The sequence below is a fragment of the Setaria viridis genome, chromosome 9, assembly GCF_005286985.2.
Source record: "Setaria viridis chromosome 9, Setaria_viridis_v4.0, whole genome shotgun sequence".
In the NCBI taxonomy this organism is placed as follows: Eukaryota; Viridiplantae; Streptophyta; class Magnoliopsida; order Poales; family Poaceae; genus Setaria; species Setaria viridis.
In genome coordinates, this window is record NC_048271.2 from 843,108 (window position 1) to 858,643 (window position 15,536).

The 15,536-nt window shown below is 46.3% G+C and overlaps 4 protein-coding genes and 1 non-coding gene across 8 annotated transcripts; 3 read left to right on the top strand and 2 right to left on the bottom strand.

Annotated features, from left to right (window-relative positions):
- The first annotated feature begins 223 nt into the window (after positions 1 to 223).
- LOC117836381 (ras-related protein Rab2BV) lies at positions 224 to 1,836 on the top strand. Its single transcript, XM_034715790.2, has 2 exons — positions 224 to 641; positions 1,194 to 1,836. The coding sequence occupies exons 1-2, from the start codon at positions 456 to 458 to the stop codon at positions 1,668 to 1,670; spliced, it is 663 nt and encodes a 220-aa protein (XP_034571681.1). The 5' UTR covers positions 224 to 455; the 3' UTR covers positions 1,671 to 1,836.
- A 4,331-nt stretch (positions 1,837 to 6,167) lies between these two features.
- Positions 6,168 to 8,322, top strand: LOC117840686 (11-beta-hydroxysteroid dehydrogenase B). Its single transcript, XM_034721206.2, has 5 exons — positions 6,168 to 6,899; positions 7,008 to 7,200; positions 7,292 to 7,377; positions 7,492 to 7,623; positions 7,709 to 8,322. Exons 1-5 carry the CDS (start codon positions 6,714 to 6,716, stop codon positions 8,174 to 8,176), a joined length of 1,065 nt encoding a protein of 354 aa, XP_034577097.1. The 5' UTR covers positions 6,168 to 6,713; the 3' UTR covers positions 8,177 to 8,322.
- Positions 8,323 to 8,379: 57 nt separating this feature from the next.
- TRNAS-AGA (transfer RNA serine (anticodon AGA)) lies at positions 8,380 to 8,461 on the top strand. The gene has a single exon. It is a non-coding gene; the product is annotated as a tRNA-Ser (tRNA).
- Positions 8,462 to 8,598: 137 nt separating this feature from the next.
- On the bottom strand, positions 8,599 to 12,729 carry LOC117838790 (vacuolar protein sorting-associated protein 9A). 3 transcript variants are annotated; one of them, XM_034718956.2, is made up of 8 exons: positions 12,593 to 12,729; positions 11,742 to 12,066; positions 11,442 to 11,589; positions 11,160 to 11,330; positions 10,548 to 10,727; positions 10,180 to 10,459; positions 9,474 to 9,856; positions 8,599 to 9,361 (listed from the first exon to the last, which is right to left on the bottom strand). In XM_034718956.2, exons 1-7 carry the CDS (start codon positions 12,726 to 12,728, stop codon positions 9,684 to 9,686), a joined length of 1,413 nt encoding a protein of 470 aa, XP_034574847.1. In that variant the 5' UTR covers position 12,729; the 3' UTR covers positions 8,599 to 9,361; positions 9,474 to 9,683. The 3 variants fall into 3 exon arrangements, with proteins under 3 accessions (XP_034574847.1, XP_034574846.1, XP_034574848.1); XM_034718955.2 differs by having other exon boundaries at positions 8,599 to 9,367; XM_034718957.2 differs by having other exon boundaries at positions 8,599 to 9,399.
- Positions 12,484 to 15,032, bottom strand: LOC117838792 (uncharacterized). Of its 2 annotated transcripts, none has more exons than XM_034718958.2 (7): positions 14,693 to 15,032; positions 14,529 to 14,596; positions 14,201 to 14,341; positions 13,867 to 13,908; positions 13,236 to 13,381; positions 13,009 to 13,128; positions 12,484 to 12,893 (listed from the first exon to the last, which is right to left on the bottom strand). In XM_034718958.2, the coding sequence occupies exons 1-7, from the start codon at positions 14,773 to 14,775 to the stop codon at positions 12,765 to 12,767; spliced, it is 729 nt and encodes a 242-aa protein (XP_034574849.1). In that variant the 5' UTR covers positions 14,776 to 15,032; the 3' UTR covers positions 12,484 to 12,764. The 2 variants fall into 2 exon arrangements, with proteins under 2 accessions (XP_034574849.1, XP_034574850.1); XM_034718959.2 differs by having other exon boundaries at positions 13,009 to 13,125; positions 14,693 to 15,016.
- Positions 15,033 to 15,536: the final 504 nt, after the last annotated feature.

Consider the following 15,536-nt stretch of genomic DNA (forward strand, 5'->3'; position numbering starts at 1 on the left):
AGATGTCATTGGTGACTTTATCAATTTCTAGGATTTGCCGCCTCAGTCTTTTGGAGGTCCTCATAGAGGTCGGGTTGCGTGCGTATATTCGTAGGGGCGAGTGTGCGTGCGTGCATGTGAACGTCTACGTCCGTAATGTGTAATTCGAAAAAAAAATGGTGAACCCAAGGTGCAGGCATGGTGTAACCGTACCATTTTTCTCATACGCACTTCTCCTCCCGTCTTCCCTTCCAAAGTTAAAACCACAGCTAAGCTGCAAGCAGACAAGCCGCCAAAGAGAGAAGACGCAGCTCAGGGCGGGAGGAGCCAGAGGAGAAAACAACAGCGAGGCAGGCGAATCTTCCGAGGAAGCTGTAGGCAGTCCAGGCAGGCAGCAGCCAGTCAGTCGGGCGCAAGCAACCAAGTCGAGGATCAGAGGAGCAGCAGAGAACCAAGTCGCTCGATCGGCGGCGGCGATGTCGGGGCGGCGGCCGGCGACGTGGGAGCAGGCCGGAGACGAGTACGACTACCTGTTCAAGGTGGTGCTGATCGGGGACTCGGGCGTGGGCAAGTCCAACCTCCTCTCCCGCTTCACCCGCAACACCTTCTCCCTCGATTCCAAGTCCACCATCGGCGTCGAGTTCGCCACCCGCACCATCCAGGTATCCACACCTTGATAGCCTGCCCTCCTCTGCTCAGTCGGCTCTGGTTCCTGATCCAAGCGTCAGTTCTTGTCGTGGAACAGTAGTTTCCCCAAAATTTGTTTGGGCCAAATCTGACCAAGCTTGGTTTTGAGCTGAATCGAATCTATGGAAATGGAAGTGCAACGGGATACAATTTGGACGAACCGGTGGCTTTTCCTCTGTTTTGTTTTGCTGCTCATCATGGAACGCCGGATGGCGCTGACCACACCTTGCTATGCTTGAATTGACCATGTGAACTGAATCTTTAAAAAAAAAATCTCACTTGATCAAGCAGAGGCTCAATGCTACTTGAAGTTCTGTAGGATACAAAATTTGATCCAAGAGAAACTAACACTGAAAAGCTGCAGCAACAGTGCCCGTGTTCAGCTTGTATAGCTGCCAGGACATCTCAATCGCTCCTAGCATTCGTAGCTGGCTGCTGTACGAATTCAGTAGCTGTTGTTTTTCTCCTCGCAATCTCACGATCGCATTGCTCCTTTTGGTTTGGTGAACAATTTCATCCATGATCAGGTGGAAGGGAAGACGATCAAGGCGCAGATCTGGGACACGGCCGGGCAAGAGCGCTACCGTGCGATCACGGGCGCCTACTACCGCGGCGCCGTGGGCGCGCTCCTCGTCTACGACACGACCAAGGCCTCGACGTTCGAGAACGCGAGGCGGTGGCTCAAGGAGCTCCGGGACCACGCCGACGCCAACACCGCCGTGATGCTGATCGGCAACAAGACCGACCTCGCCCACCTCCGCGCCGTCGCGCAGGCGGACGCGGCGGCGCTCGCGGAGCGGGAGGGCCTGTCGTTCGTCGAGACCTCGGCGCTGGACGCCACCAACGTCGACACGGCGTTCGAGACCGCGCTCACGGAGATCTACCGGATCGTCAGCAAGAAGGCGCTGGCGGCGTCCAGCGCTGGCTCTGTCGGGGAGGGGCAGTCGATTCAGGTGTCGGCCGGCGACTCCGGCGGTCTCACGACGAGATGCTGCGGTTTCTAGCCATGATGGGCTTGGTAGTGATTGCCAAAGATTTGATGTTCCACGACCATGTTAGAAGCCAGTAGCCAGATAAAAGGCTATGTTTCAGACCAAATGCATTGCACAGCCACTAAAAAGAACAACAAAAGTGAGTAATTAGCAGTGATTTTTTCCCCTTTTGATTCAATTCACATGCCACGCTGCTAAGCTAGTTAGTTGCTTCTCGATCGTTTGCTTGAGTCCTCGGCATAATCCTGTGATGATGCGATGAGATGCATGCTGTCTACATGCCGCGTACAATGTCCTCGGCGGTGTTGCCTGGCGGCACGTGCAAACTTTGAGATAGTTGCTTCTAGATGCATGCTGGCATAATCTTGTGATGATGTGATTGAACTTGCAAACTTTGAGCTGTATTTAAAATTTGAAATCCTTCCTTTCTCTGTCTAACAACTTCTCCAAATGGTACACTGAGTACCCAAGTTTACTTATATTGTTCTAAAAGATCCAAAGTTCACAGGAAAAATTCTTCAGATATCCAGCTCAAAGTAGACTACTTGGCATCGTTTTCAGACAAATTTTTCAAAGTTTGATTGAGTTTACCCTATTCAACATCTTTAACTTTGAATTTGAGACTCTTCTGATTGGATTCTGGTCCCAAACTTGATTCCATTATATTCTAGGCACTCAACTCTTTATTCCAAGATATGCCAAATTTTCCAAAATTGAATCTTTTATTTGAATTTTTTTTACCAAATTTGCCTCAAATTTGATCTTAACTCCATTAACCTTTCTTAAGTCAAATTTCATCATTAACATGACAGGTAAAGGAAGGCAATGCTCACATTGTCGAGATGTTCTGAAAAAAGGCCACTTGGCTTCGTTACTGTATCACCTGCGGAACATCATAACCCTAAATAAATAGAAGCAGAGGTAAAGAGACATGTATGTGTTTTAAAGAATGAAGAACTGTTACCTGTCGTCCTTGCAACATTCAAATTCAAGGTTTCATCATATTGATGGGTGACACTGAAACTTCCAGCATTAAATGAGCAGTCCTTCTTTTTGTCAAGTTCTTTCTTGTCCTTTCTTGAGAGTTTGTAAGCCTGAGCAAAACACATGAGTTAGTATTTCAGAAGGGGTTGAGAGTATGTATTACAGAATCATGACCTGCACTCTAGGCAGCTGTAAGATGCACATGAATGTATCTAGCACAGAACCATCTAATAAGGCACACGGTCGGTATTTTAGGTCTGACAAAACACCAACTATCACTAAAGATAACCTCAATTATTTTTTAAAAAATGAATCATATACAAGCTCAAACCTTAATTCACTCTGTAATCCATTGGATAGTATTCACGAATGAAACCACGTCTCAGACAAAATCTCTTAGTCTGCTCTCCTTTCTCACATTTCATAAAACTGCTAGCTGCCTTTTCCAAACAAAACTCAAAATAAATTCCTCCAAAATTCCCATTCAACCATCATTTATTACTTATGGATATCAGTCTAACAACAACAGCAACCCTTTTAAAATGCATGAAAAGGTACATACATAAAGGTAATGGGGACATATATGTAAACTATGTTATTCAAATAAGCCAATATTGGATGCGAGAGCACAAAATTTTATTGCAGAAAGATAGAAGTAGTCGCGCGTTCAATTTCAATTGTAGTGCTATATTGTATAGCTACTTTATGAGCACAATATAAAGTCTAAGGAGCAAGTTACTTACAGTGGCAACATTTCTGTGACTGTGTTCCACTTCAATACTTGAAACATCAAACCTGTAACATAAGAAACATCGAGTTCCAACAAATCATCCACTGGAATAGGACAAAAAAACACAGTACTGGTCGGCTCCCTCGCACCATTGCTCCGACGATGACAACACCGATTCCAATAACGAGTATCCGCTCCGCTCGTAAGCGTGATGATTAAGCTTCTCTTATTGTTGAAATGCTTGCATTTCCAGAGAGTATTGTGACACCACCAACTGTCCCTGTTGAGGAGCAAGCTTCCACTCCACCCGTAAGCAACTTGTTGGCTTCATTTTTCTCCAATGCTTCTTTATGTGAGGATTTTTTGTTGTCATAGTTGATGTTACGCTGATGTGTTGTTCATCTGTGTTTTATTCTATCGTTTCGTGCTGTCAATATGTCCCAACGTTTTATGGCGATGTGCTTGGCTTTGGCCAATGGTTTCACCGGTAAAAACTGACTATTAGTCACACAATTTTTCACATGAAATATACGCGTGCGCGGTCCGTGAGATTCGAAACCACGACCTCAAGTCTCGCGCGTAGCTTCATTTGCCATCCCATCTGCACAACACATCTAACTATACAGGGGATGCAATCCTTTTGTATTAACTCGTGGGGATCCTTTTATCCCGGTTGAAAACAACAACCGGGATAAAAGGGTCCAAGGGCTTTAGTCTTTTTCAGCCACCCATGGGGACCCTTTTTTCCCTGTTGGAAACACCAACCGGGATTAAAGACCCATTTTTATCCCGGTTGGTGTTCAAGGGCTTCAGTCCCGGGTAGTAACACCAACCGGGATCAAAGGAGGGGTCTTTAGTCCCGGTTGGTCTTACCATCCGGGATTAAAGGGTCCCCACGGGTGGTTGATTTTTTCACCGGGACTATCCCATGGGTGGCTGATTTTTTTATCCGGGATTAAAGGGAGCCTTTAGTCCCTATTGCAAATACCAACCACGAGTAAACCGTGGCGCTCCCTCTTTTCTCCCGGGCATATTTTAAACCGAGACAAAACGGGACACATGAAAAGTCATTTTTCTACTGGTGCTTTTAGCTGTTATACGTATCTGCATTCCCATTTCATGGTGCTTTTCTCTCTTCGTGAGTGCGTACGCAGCAATGTTGTTAGCAGTTTGGATTGTCATGTTATCCGCCATTTCTTTCGCATGTGAATTCGTAGAATCGCATTGCAAAGTATAGTTCAAATCTAGCTGAAGACTATGTACGCTTGGTTCGTGCCGTCGAATGCGACTCACCTAGATTGAAATGCTAGTAGATATACTCCTACTTTTTCAAATGAATGACATAATTTTTCGTCAAATATATAAGAAAGAACAGACTTTAAACAAATCCGAGAAAGTAATTTTGCAATCCGATCGATGTTTCTTTTGAAACTACAGCCAGGACCATCGCATGAACATTTAAAAAGGCAATTCGTAAATCGTCCACTTGTTGAGTTCGGTTTTGCGCACATTTGTGATCGACAGTAGCCTAGTTTGCATATTTGTCACTAGAAACTGCTTCTATCGCACATTGTCAACTTTCTCTTGAGCATTAAAGTCTGAAATGCATGGTAGAAGCAAAGCAAGCAATTTACTTCATCTTTCGAAAAGAGCCAGACAAGCAAAAATCTGCAGGAAATAGAAAAGACATAATATCCCAAATTATTAGTTGTTTTAACATTTTAAGATTAATATATTTTACTATATATCTAGACATAATATATATTTAGGTGTACAGTAAACTCTATGAATCTAGAAAAGTTAAAATAACTAATAATTTAATTTAGGACGGAACGAGCAGTTCTTGTTACTAGATTTGTTACGCACAATCAGGTTGCCCAGTTAATTCTTATGCGTACATATCCTTCCTCGCTGCTAGTCACTAGACACGTTGTGCACCCCGAGGTATCCGTCCAGTTCATATCTTACTTCCTCCTTCCCGTTCCAAACTTCTTTCGCTCAACAGGGATCAAACAGAAAATAATGAGCAACGTAGAACAATCGAAATACTGTTGATCTACCTGTTTGTGGTAATTTTAGCTTGTATATTAATTTCCATGTGATTAGGGTAAATAATGTGCACGACAAGGTACTTCAGTTTATACTCTACTAGTTGATACAAATTCCAATATGCGGATTGCATCTTTTCATATTTGGAATAATGTGTATGCTAGTTAAATTTTCTTTTTAGAATTTGTGCGGGGAAGATAATTAATTTCGTTTTCATCTCTTTTTCAAAGAGAAACATAGCGCGCTTTCCACGTCAGCGTGTTGTCAACGCTTCCTTCACCATGTTCTATTCATGGCAACACGTTTTTGAACTACGTCCCGAATGGCACGTGACTTTGTAATTTTTTGTAATGGGGTCAAATTTAGTAAAATCAGAGTGAGCCATATATCTCTACGAGGCTTTATTTGTTTTCTTGGCACTGGACTTTAAGGCCTGTTTATTAGAGCTCTACTTCTTCCTAATTCTTAGTGGGAGCTGATTCTTTTTTAAAAAAGTAATTATGTGGTTGAAAGTTATTATCTATAATTAATTTTATTGAGAAAGAGTTTCTATGAATCAGGAGAAACTAGTTTTTTCAGCTTCCAAACCCATAGTTCATTTTAGAAAATTATCTTTTTTAAACATTATTTAGTAGAATTTCTCCTAAATTTAGCTTATGCTTAGAAACTGCTCCGGGAGTTCTGCCAACCAGGCTCTGAGCTGTCCTCAAGCTGAAGCTAGTGAGTTGAACATGAATTAAGTCGGGGGGCAGAGTCGACTCAGCAATTGAGCAGGCAAAGCTGCTTGGTAATCAGAACAGGCACGTATGCAGAACAGCTAGAAGAGGAGTCGAGTGACACAAGTACCAAGGGGGGGCGCGCCGCGGCTAGCACGTCCGCAGGCCTGCAGGCTGCAGGAAGCGGCCAAGGCGTGCCTCCTGGCCGACGAGCGCGCCCTCGCAGCTGCCCTCCATGCACGCCCGCACCCGTCTCTCTCCTCTTCCACCCTCTTGTCCGTATCCCCTCACCTGGCCGAGGTCCACAAACACAAGTCGCCCTCGCCCTCGTCGGCGGGAGCTTCTCGTCTCTGTCACTCATTTTCCTCTCCCTCGGCTGCTCTTGTCTGATGCCCCTACCAAGCCAAGAACTGGCCAGGCAGTAAGTTCTGTTCAGTTAGAAACACACGGAGCAGAAGCAGATTGTGCCGCCGTGTGTGTATAAACAAACAGAGGAAGGGGTTGATCGATCGAGAGTACGTCGAGTACCGCGGTGCGACAGAAGATTTGTTCAGTAGGAATCGAGGGAGGACAGAGATGGATCAGGTGGTGAACGCGGTGATGGACCTGGTGGTGCCGCCGGCGAGCATGGTGATGCTGGCGTTCGCGTGGCCGACGCTGTCCTTCCTCCGCGGCGTCGAGTGGGTGCTCAAGACGCTCACCAAGGAGGACATGCTCGGCAAGGTCGTCGTCATCACCGGCGCATCCTCCGCCATCGGCGAGGTACGTACAGCGTTTCGTCCATCGATCATCCTCCAGCGCCTTGGTCTTGCAGTGCTCCGGCAGGCCGGCCGGGGATTATTCAGCAACTACTAACGCGCCATGGTGCAGCAAATCGCGTACGAGTACGCGAGGCGGAACGCGAACCTGGTGCTGGTGGCGCGGCGGGAGCACCGGCTGTTCGCGATACGCGACAATGCGCGGCTCCTGGGCGCGGGGCAGGTCCTCGTCATCGCCGCCGACGTCGTCAAGGAGGACGACTGCCGGAGGCTCGTCAGCGACACCTTCACCTACTTCGGCCAGCGTGAGTCGTCGTCATCGATGAGTGAACAGAGCTTTTGCATTCCAGCTGCTGCATGTCTGGTGATCGAGTTGAACACGCTTTGTTTTGGCAGTGAACCATCTGGTGAACACCGTGAGCTTGGGCCACGATTTCAACTTCGAGGAGGCCGGGGACACCACCGCGTTCCCTCACCTCATGGTATGTGCAGGGAGCCGGAGAATTTCCATGTTTTTTTTTTTCTGATCTTGATCGATCGATTCTGAAACTGTCTGCATGCACCCACTGAAACTTCACCACCTGACTCGTGAGCAGGACATCAACTTCTGGGGAAACGTTTACCCGACCTACGCGGCGCTCCCGTACCTGCGGCGGAGCCACGGCCGCGTCGTGGTGAACGCGTCCGTCGAGAGCTGGCTGCCCATGCCCAGGATGAGCCTCTACTCGGTGAGAGATGCCCTTTCCCTTTTTCTTTTCTTTTTTAATCTCTGCAACAGCAGCTCTGAGCAAGGATAACTGATGCGCGCGGCAGGCGGCGAAAGCCGCGGTGGTGGACTTCTACGAGACGCTCCGGTACGAGGTGAAGGACGAGGTGGGCGTGACGGTGGCGACGCACGGCTGGGTCGGCGGCGACGCCGGCGGCGGCAAGTTCACGCTCGAGGAAGGCGCGGCGGAGATGCAGTGGAAGGAGGAGCGGGAGGCGACGCTATCGGGAGGGCAGGTGGAGGCGTACGCGCGGGCGCTGGTGGGCGGCGCCTGCCGCGGCGACGCCTACGTGAAGCGCCCCAGCTGGTACGACGTCTTCCTCGTCTTCCGCGTCTTCGCGCCCGACGTCCTCGCGTGGACCTTCCGCCTCCTCCTGTCCACGGCCGCCCCCACGACGGCGCACGCCCGTCGCCCGCCGCCCGCAGCGCTGCCGGCACCGCCGCTCCGGCCGCTGCTCGAGTACCCGGCGGCCGCGGCACGGAGGCCCGCCGCCCAGCTGCAGAAGCTGGAATGAGGGAGAGACTGCGGTGCATCGATCTTTGGGAGTGGCAATGCCATTGCATTCGCATGTTTATGTACCAACTATGAACTGATTTTATAGGCTGCTTTGAATAAAATCGCCGGGTATACATGGCGAGATGCAATGCGATGGTGGGATTACGTTGCCTGAGAATATAAGAGATGTTTAAATTCTTAGCAAAACTCAAACGTCAATCAGTGGTCGTGCCGGAGTGGTTATCGGGCATGACTAGAAATCATGTGGGCTTTGCCCGCGCAGGTTCGAATCCTGCCGACCACGAGTTTTGTACAATTTTTTTTTCCTGTTTTTTGGGGCCCAAGTTCCTCATTTTTTTTATAAAACAGTTTGCACCTGCTGTAACACAAGCTGCTGGGTTTACCAGCTCACCCTGAAGCGCAAGCAAAACAAGCGTTGGATATTCCTCATGCCTACACTAAAAAAACTCAGAATACAAGATATAAGCTTCGTTCAAAAATACATCAGCTATCTGACCAAACGGGAACTACATGAAACTGAGGGCCTACCCTCATCCTTTGATCTTTTTACATAATCTTCAAACGAATTCCTTCATTTTCATCACTACGTCTGATTGAGTTTGATCAAGGGACCCGATCACAACACGGCATTTCTGCACCACATACAAAATTTGTGTGTTACATGCTTGCACCCTTTTCGAACACTAACAACTCTCAAACCTCAAGGCTCAACACTAACTACAGAACTTTTGGGAATCAACAAGCATAGTTGTACAGCATGGCGAGCTTCAGGAATTTTCCTGGCCTATGTTGGCCCATCTTCATAGCCACCCTTCCCCAGACCCCAGCGGATTTTGTATGGCCTTCATTCTATGTTAGAATTCACATTCCTCACTGCAGGAAGCTCACGGTGCCAAAACTGTAAGACACCCGTTGGCAGATTTAGGAGTTGATGACTCAGGCAAGATGTTGCGTAATGGTCAATTTTCAGTTTCAGCAGCTCCGATGTTGGAAGTTCATCCAGGAGAACAACAAGGATTGCGGATTGCCAACCGAGTTATAAGTCATGAACTAACCATTCCCAGGTGCCCGTCATGTTACAACAGTAGTGAAACAAGGCAACTGGCAGGCTGTCAGGCTGAGGCACAAGATCAGCAAAAGCAGCACCTGCCATTCGTAATGCCCAACTCACAGGTGCTATGCCCTGCCGCTAACAAAGGAACATACCAGAAAGCATCAGAACTGCACATAGATTGCAGAAAGGACTGCTGTCAGGTGTCTGAAAAGACAGGCATACATGCCGAAGATGATCATACCTGTATTGCATTGCATTGGACTTGCTGGAGCCTTCCTTACACGCATTGACTGTAAGACCTCGCTCTTTCTCCTACAAGACTGCAACCAATGGAAACGAGGTTGCGCGTATGTTTACTCCACTGTACATGTGCAAGAGTAATGTGGATATGGTGGCTGCTCATGATCGATACCATCATCTTTACTTCTATAGTCAGCATCTTCATATCACTTCATGAATCATCTACTGAACTAAGGAGCTGATCCTCATCTATGGATAACTTTGTTAAAGCTTTAGACAGCAGTGTATATCTGCTGACAACTTGCCTATACAGGTCATGCAACTGCTTGACTTCCTCTGGACTCAAACTTTCAGTTTCTGAGTCCATGAAAGGGAACTTGGAGCCTGTAATGTATCAATTCGAACATTATGCTTATGGAACAATATCAAGCAAAACTGAATTGAAACCCCAAAATTGATTGGGACACACAACAACCATTTAAAGGGAAACCTGAACACTATGCAGTCTATCAGAGTTTAAAAAATTAGTTTAAACCTTTTTATGCTAGTTGGCAGTTGTTAGGTAAAATGGTTCTTGGAAAGGACCACAAGAAAAATCACATTGTATTTTATGGCAAAAATAAACTGGTTTATGAATTGAAAGCTAAAAGGCAGATCCATGCTCAAACAAACTGCTATGAACAAATTGACTGTATTAGTGAGCAGACCTGCTACATCAGCTTCCTCCTTACGTGCCCTTGCAGATGTGGGAAGCCCCTGTGAGCTACTAGGGCTAGCAACAGATATTTGAGTAACTAGTCTTGCTGATTCCATATGCTTCTGAAACTCAGTTTCCTCCATCGATAGCGAGCGAGCATTAACATCTAATATAAACATCTTTGCTGAAATGAGGTTTGTCAGATAATATTCGACTTCTGAAACTAGCTTTGTTTCCCTTCTAAAGAGCTGAACAAACTTTAGATTTGAGTGCAGCTGAGGAGGATTGGCCTACATCAAATTGTCATAAAGATTCTCAGTTTGTAATCAACCGATGAGAAGAAATAGCAAGAATAAATAGTTGCCAAGAGGAGCTTGCCTTGATAGTAATATAGATAAGAATTGGAAGGAACTCATCAGCCCCAGATAGTGTTCGATCATTTGACATTGATATGTTCAGAAGCAAGTTATTGATGACTTGACAGCAGCTCATGATGCATAGAAGCTTCTCACGTGGTGCTTTGAAGGAATTTATCTTTTGCAACTCTTTCACTGCAAGCTAGAGTGGCATGTGCAGCCAAATAATGGTCATTAGCATGGACATTTGGTTGTATTTTATCACCACAATGATTTCTTTTATCTGAATTTTGGATAACTTAGAAATTTTAGATGGATAAGTTGAATATTGCATGATTAAACCCAATAGCTTCTTGAACATTACAATGAGAGCACTATTGACAACAGAAAAAGATAGTGCCGGATACTTGACAATTGACCCCTTTTTTCAATACTGAAGGTAATGTATCCAAATAATTCAAGTAAATACTATTTTCAGGCTTCATTTCGATCAACATATAAAGCTATTTGAATACGTAGTTAAGTATAGCTAGAGTGGCATATACATGATACATTGATTACCCTCATCTTTACAACCTACAGCTATTATGTACTGAAATTGCATTGTGAAAGTTTAAACATCAGAATGAATTACCAGCCAGGATGCCTCATTTTGCAGAACCTTAGGTATATCCAAGTGATGCGGCTTAACAAACTGCTGCAGCAGACCAATCTTCTGTGAGATCTCCATGTCGGTAATGGCATCCTCCGCGGAGGTCCCAAACGTGCGGTCGAACAATTTCGTCATGATGTACTTCTCAAGGCCCTAAAATGCACAAAGTCCCATCATGGGGTCTCATAGCCAAATGCAGTCAATGCAGACAGCATCCTCGAACTAGGCAGGGCAAGAACAAAAACCAATCCAATGAGGCTTCACCTCGAGCGCGTGGTCGATTTCCTGGTTGGTGGCGTTGGCCCAGAGCGGGTGGTCCCTGATGGCGCCCTCCATCTCAGTGAGGAAGGCCTGTACCTTGCCGCCGTCCTCCTCGGCGTTGGGCTCGTGGAAGGAGAAGGACACGAGGAAGCTGCCGGCGCAAAACTAACCGCTGGTCAGATAGATCCATAGGAAGCAACCCGCGCTCTACTATCCAGTCATCTAGATTTGATCGATTCAAGCTACGATGTTTCGGCGGCGTGGGCCTCGCCGGAGTAAGGGACGGGGCAAGGGGCGACTGACCTCTTGATGGAACGGAAGAGATCGGCGGCGGCGGGGCGGCGCATGCGGTCGAGGAAGTCGTAGAAGTCCGGGCGCGACGCCGCCGACGTGGGGCTCTCCATCGCAACCTCGCGCGCCGCCGCCGCCTCGCCTGCGGCTGCCTCGTGGTGTCCGCGTGCGCGTCGGCTGATTCGTCTGACCAGTTGGTTTACAACTAGAACGAGGATGGTGAGGTGCCGTGCTGCCGTGTGCGCGGGCTGCCGGGTTGGATGATTCCACTTCCAGATTCCTCTGCTAGCATAGTGTTGCCCCAAACAGGACAGGAGGATCCTCCATCTCGCGATTGCTGGTAGAGGTAGCAGCAGAGTTGGATCAGGTTGCAGAAGAAGCTAGTATACTATTTCCTCCGTCCTGAATAACAGTCGTTTTCGCTTCACCATAAACAACTTTAACTATATATATATATATATATATATAATATTAATATTTATTATACAAAATTAATATCATTGATATTTGAATCTAATTTTTTAATAAATTTATTTAAAGATACAAATGGTGAACGTTTTTTCTACAAATCCAGTTAAACTTGCAGCACAGAAACAAAGTGACAAAAACAAAGTGACAACAGTTATTTAGGGACGGAGGGAGTACGCTCAACTCTCTTTCGAAAAGGAAAGGACAGGGAATTAGGGAGAGAAAGCAGCACTGTCAGACAAAAACAGTTTGGGGGTCTCTCTCTGCAAAAACGCAAAGAGATTCATTCAGTTATCAGAACACTCCAATAATGAGAACAGGCACTCAGTCAGTCAGTCTAACAAATAACACAATCAAGAGCACACAAGTTGCTATCCATCTACAATCATACATACATCCTGTTGAAATCAATCTTCTGGCAACACATGAACAGGTTGTGGAGGCATCCATCTCAGCAGTTGGGGAACAACTCCCAAGCCTCAATGCACAGTTGCTGAAGTCTTTGTAAAGATAACTTGCTGCTTGTCCCATCCCCCTGCCCTTGAAAAAACTGCGGATGCCAAAGCTTCATGGGCACATTTTCCATGCAAGATGCATCACATTGTCTTCGATGAATGGCCGCAAATCCCACATGAGGCAGTATCCCTGGAGCTCTGATGACGGTGTTTTAAGGGATAATGCATTGACAATCTTTTCCTGTAGGGGAAGGTGAATCTTCGTTAATCAAAAAGGTGAAAGAAACTGAGGGAGACGCAACATAATTCAAAGCATAAGAGCAAAACGAACATTCTGACACATGGACACAAATTACCTGCATCATGTAGTCAAGCTTCAACATGTTGCGAACAATGACCATCACTGTAACAAACGATACATCGCTGTCCAATTGATCTGTGTTTTTATCCTCCTCCTGTGGTGTAGAAACACCCTGCTACCCAGTTTCCACATTATACTTCATCGTTGCAAAACAGCAAGTTTTTCTCTGATGAACAGAACACTGGAAGCAAGGACTAGAAATGTTGGGAGATAAACTTATACCTCCATCTCTATGATGCAAGATTCGGTAGTCAGCTTGTTATCAATGCTATGACAGTCTGAAACTTCCAGAGCACTTAAACTGGCTGTAAGTGTGATGCCATAGACATCCTCGACTAGACATTCAAGCTCTTCAAGCAAAGCCTTAACTAGCAGAAAATAATAGAACAACAGCTCAATTAGAATTGGGAGTCTCACTAAAATGATACGGCAATATTATAAACCATAGTTCCAGCTTTAAAATATGAATCGAAGACGACAATTAAAAGGAATTAATGGACACCTTAGCCAGATATTTCCCTCTGTCTATTCTCAAGGAATTAATGGACACCTTAGCCAGCTTTAAAAGGAAAAATCCATGTAAACAAGCAAACAACAAATATAAAACTTTGAACTCCAGCAGAACTATCCATGCTAATTGCTAATACATTAATTTGCACTTATATGTCTAACATGAGAATAAATCCCTTCGAATCGCAATGTTTGCTGCACCAATCTAACTGCATCTGGCCTCTCAAGCAGTTTGTAAATTTTGCAAATAATCGCAGCAAGGCCTTTACCATCAAAATGCTTGAGAATATTGAATAGGATAAAGATAAACAAACCCATATAAGATACAGGAATGATCAAGTACCTTTGTTGATATGATCTTTAAGTCCATCTTCGCATGAACGTACTGTTACAAGGAAAAGGGAAAAAAATCAATATCAAACTGATTAAAGGGTATGGACTATGGAGTCATCATTGAAGAGAACAATTGTGTTGTTTAAAGCTCATACTTCAACAAATATAACCAAGAACCACAGTAGAATACATAAATTTGCTCAAAATCACAATATGAGACAAAACTTTACAGTCAGTACCACTCCAGTTTAGGGGAAAAATTATTAAGAATAAGAAACAACTCATATAAATTATTAGCATGCAAGAATAAGAAACGCTTTCACTAATTAAGCCATATAACTCACACTGATTTATGTTTGAGATATTTTGGCTGTGAAGCCTGCAACCAGCTTCAAGATAGGACTTCATTCTGTGAGTGCAGTTAGATTTAAGTATCTGTTTCATGACATCTGATTCGGTAGGAATCTGCGGCCTCCGAAAGTACTCTGTAATAAGATAGGTCAATGCCTTAATCAACCATAATCTACGGAGAAAATACCGGTAAACAGTACACGATGCCATCAAAATATAATGGGCACAACAGAGTGGGTCATATAAGCTGAACTGCTGAACCTTCAAGGGTTATCAGCTGTGCTCACAAACAGAGAAAGAGAGCATATTGGAGTTACTAACCAAGCTCCTGATGGAATCTCACAAGCAATCGATTGCCAGATTCAGCTAGCTCCTCGAACCGAGCCACCCTGCGTCAACGATGGAAGAACCAGCACAGCACATTTTAGCGGGAATTTCAATCGAAAAAGGAAACAAAACTCAGATAGCGCAGGGGGGTGAAATACTTGGTCATGAACTCCACGAAAATACCGCGGCAAGTGCTCTCATCCACACCCGCCGCGTCGGGCGGCGGCGGCTCGTCCAGCATAGCTGAAGCCGTCTCCCTCAATTGCCTGCAAACTTCCTTCCACGGAGCTGTCGCCTGGGCAGCAGCGACGGCGAGACGAGCCCAGTATAAGGCCCCGTTTGACGGGGCTCCGGGAGCGGCTCCTCGTTTCCCACCCTTGCCCTCGGGGGAGGGCCCGCAGGCAGGCGGAGGACGGCGACGGGCGGGAGGTGGCCGACGGCGACGGCCGGGAGGGGGGCCGGAGGCGGCCGGGAGGCGGACGACGGCGACGGCGGGAGGTGGGGGCCGGCGGCGGGCGACGGGGGCGGGCCGGCGGCGGGAGACCGGCAGGCGGCGGGGGGCGGGGGATTGGATAGGGAAGAGAGATGAGGGAACGGGAGGCGGTCTGGCGGTGGGAGGCCGGCGGTGGAATAAACGAATGAAGACAGGAAAATAAATAGGGAGAAGAGAAAAGAAAAGAGAAGGAAACCATTTTAAACTACATGGTAGACCCGTTTGCCAAATAGTTTTCTAAAAGTACTTCAACTCTTATAGAGAAATCACTAAGAGGAATCAAAGCTGGAACTATTTAAGAGAAGCTGAAACCTTGCCAAACGAGCTCTAACTATTTAGTGAGCTGGATCGACACTTCGGGCCTATGTTCCGGTTCACTAGGCAGAAATCCAATCCATCTTTCGGAAGATGTTTATAAAGTTACATTCCAATATTTGAGATTCAGGCAAACATTCACGTTTGTGGGATCACCACCACCCAAACCCTAGCCTCGCTCCCTCCCTCCCTTG

What these genes read in the sequence shown, in the direction of transcription:
- LOC117836381 (XM_034715790.2), top strand. Translation starts at nt 456, where the DNA reads ATGTCGGGGCGGCGGCCGGCGACGTGGGAGCAGGCCGGAGACGAGTAC. An exon ending in TCGCCACCCGCACCATCCAG is followed by an intron (nt 642 to 1,193) that starts GTATCCACACCT and finishes ATCCATGATCAG; the next exon opens with GTGGAAGGGAAGACGATCAA.
- LOC117838792 (XM_034718958.2), bottom strand. Translation starts at nt 14,775, where the DNA reads ATGCTGGACGAGCCGCCGCCGCCCGACGCGGCGGGTGTGGATGAGAGC. An exon ending in TTCGTGGAGTTCATGACCAA is followed by an intron (nt 14,597 to 14,692) that starts GTATTTCACCCC and finishes TCGTTGACGCAG; the next exon opens with GGTGGCTCGGTTCGAGGAGC. An exon ending in AGCTTGACTACATGATGCAG is followed by an intron (nt 12,894 to 13,008) that starts GTAATTTGTGTC and finishes CTTCCCCTACAG; the next exon opens with GAAAAGATTGTCAATGCATT.
- LOC117838790 (XM_034718956.2), bottom strand. Translation starts at nt 12,728, where the DNA reads ATGGGACAAGCAGCAAGTTATCTTTACAAAGACTTCAGCAACTGTGCA. An exon ending in AAATCGACCACGCGCTCGAG is followed by an intron (nt 11,331 to 11,441) that starts GTGAAGCCTCAT and finishes TGTGCATTTTAG; the next exon opens with GGCCTTGAGAAGTACATCAT. An exon ending in TTATCTATATTACTATCAAG is followed by an intron (nt 10,460 to 10,547) that starts GCAAGCTCCTCT and finishes AATTTGATGTAG; the next exon opens with GCCAATCCTCCTCAGCTGCA.
- LOC117840686 (XM_034721206.2), top strand. Translation starts at nt 6,714, where the DNA reads ATGGATCAGGTGGTGAACGCGGTGATGGACCTGGTGGTGCCGCCGGCG. An exon ending in CTTCACCTACTTCGGCCAGC is followed by an intron (nt 7,201 to 7,291) that starts GTGAGTCGTCGT and finishes TTGTTTTGGCAG; the next exon opens with TGAACCATCTGGTGAACACC. An exon ending in CCAGGATGAGCCTCTACTCG is followed by an intron (nt 7,624 to 7,708) that starts GTGAGAGATGCC and finishes TGCGCGCGGCAG; the next exon opens with GCGGCGAAAGCCGCGGTGGT.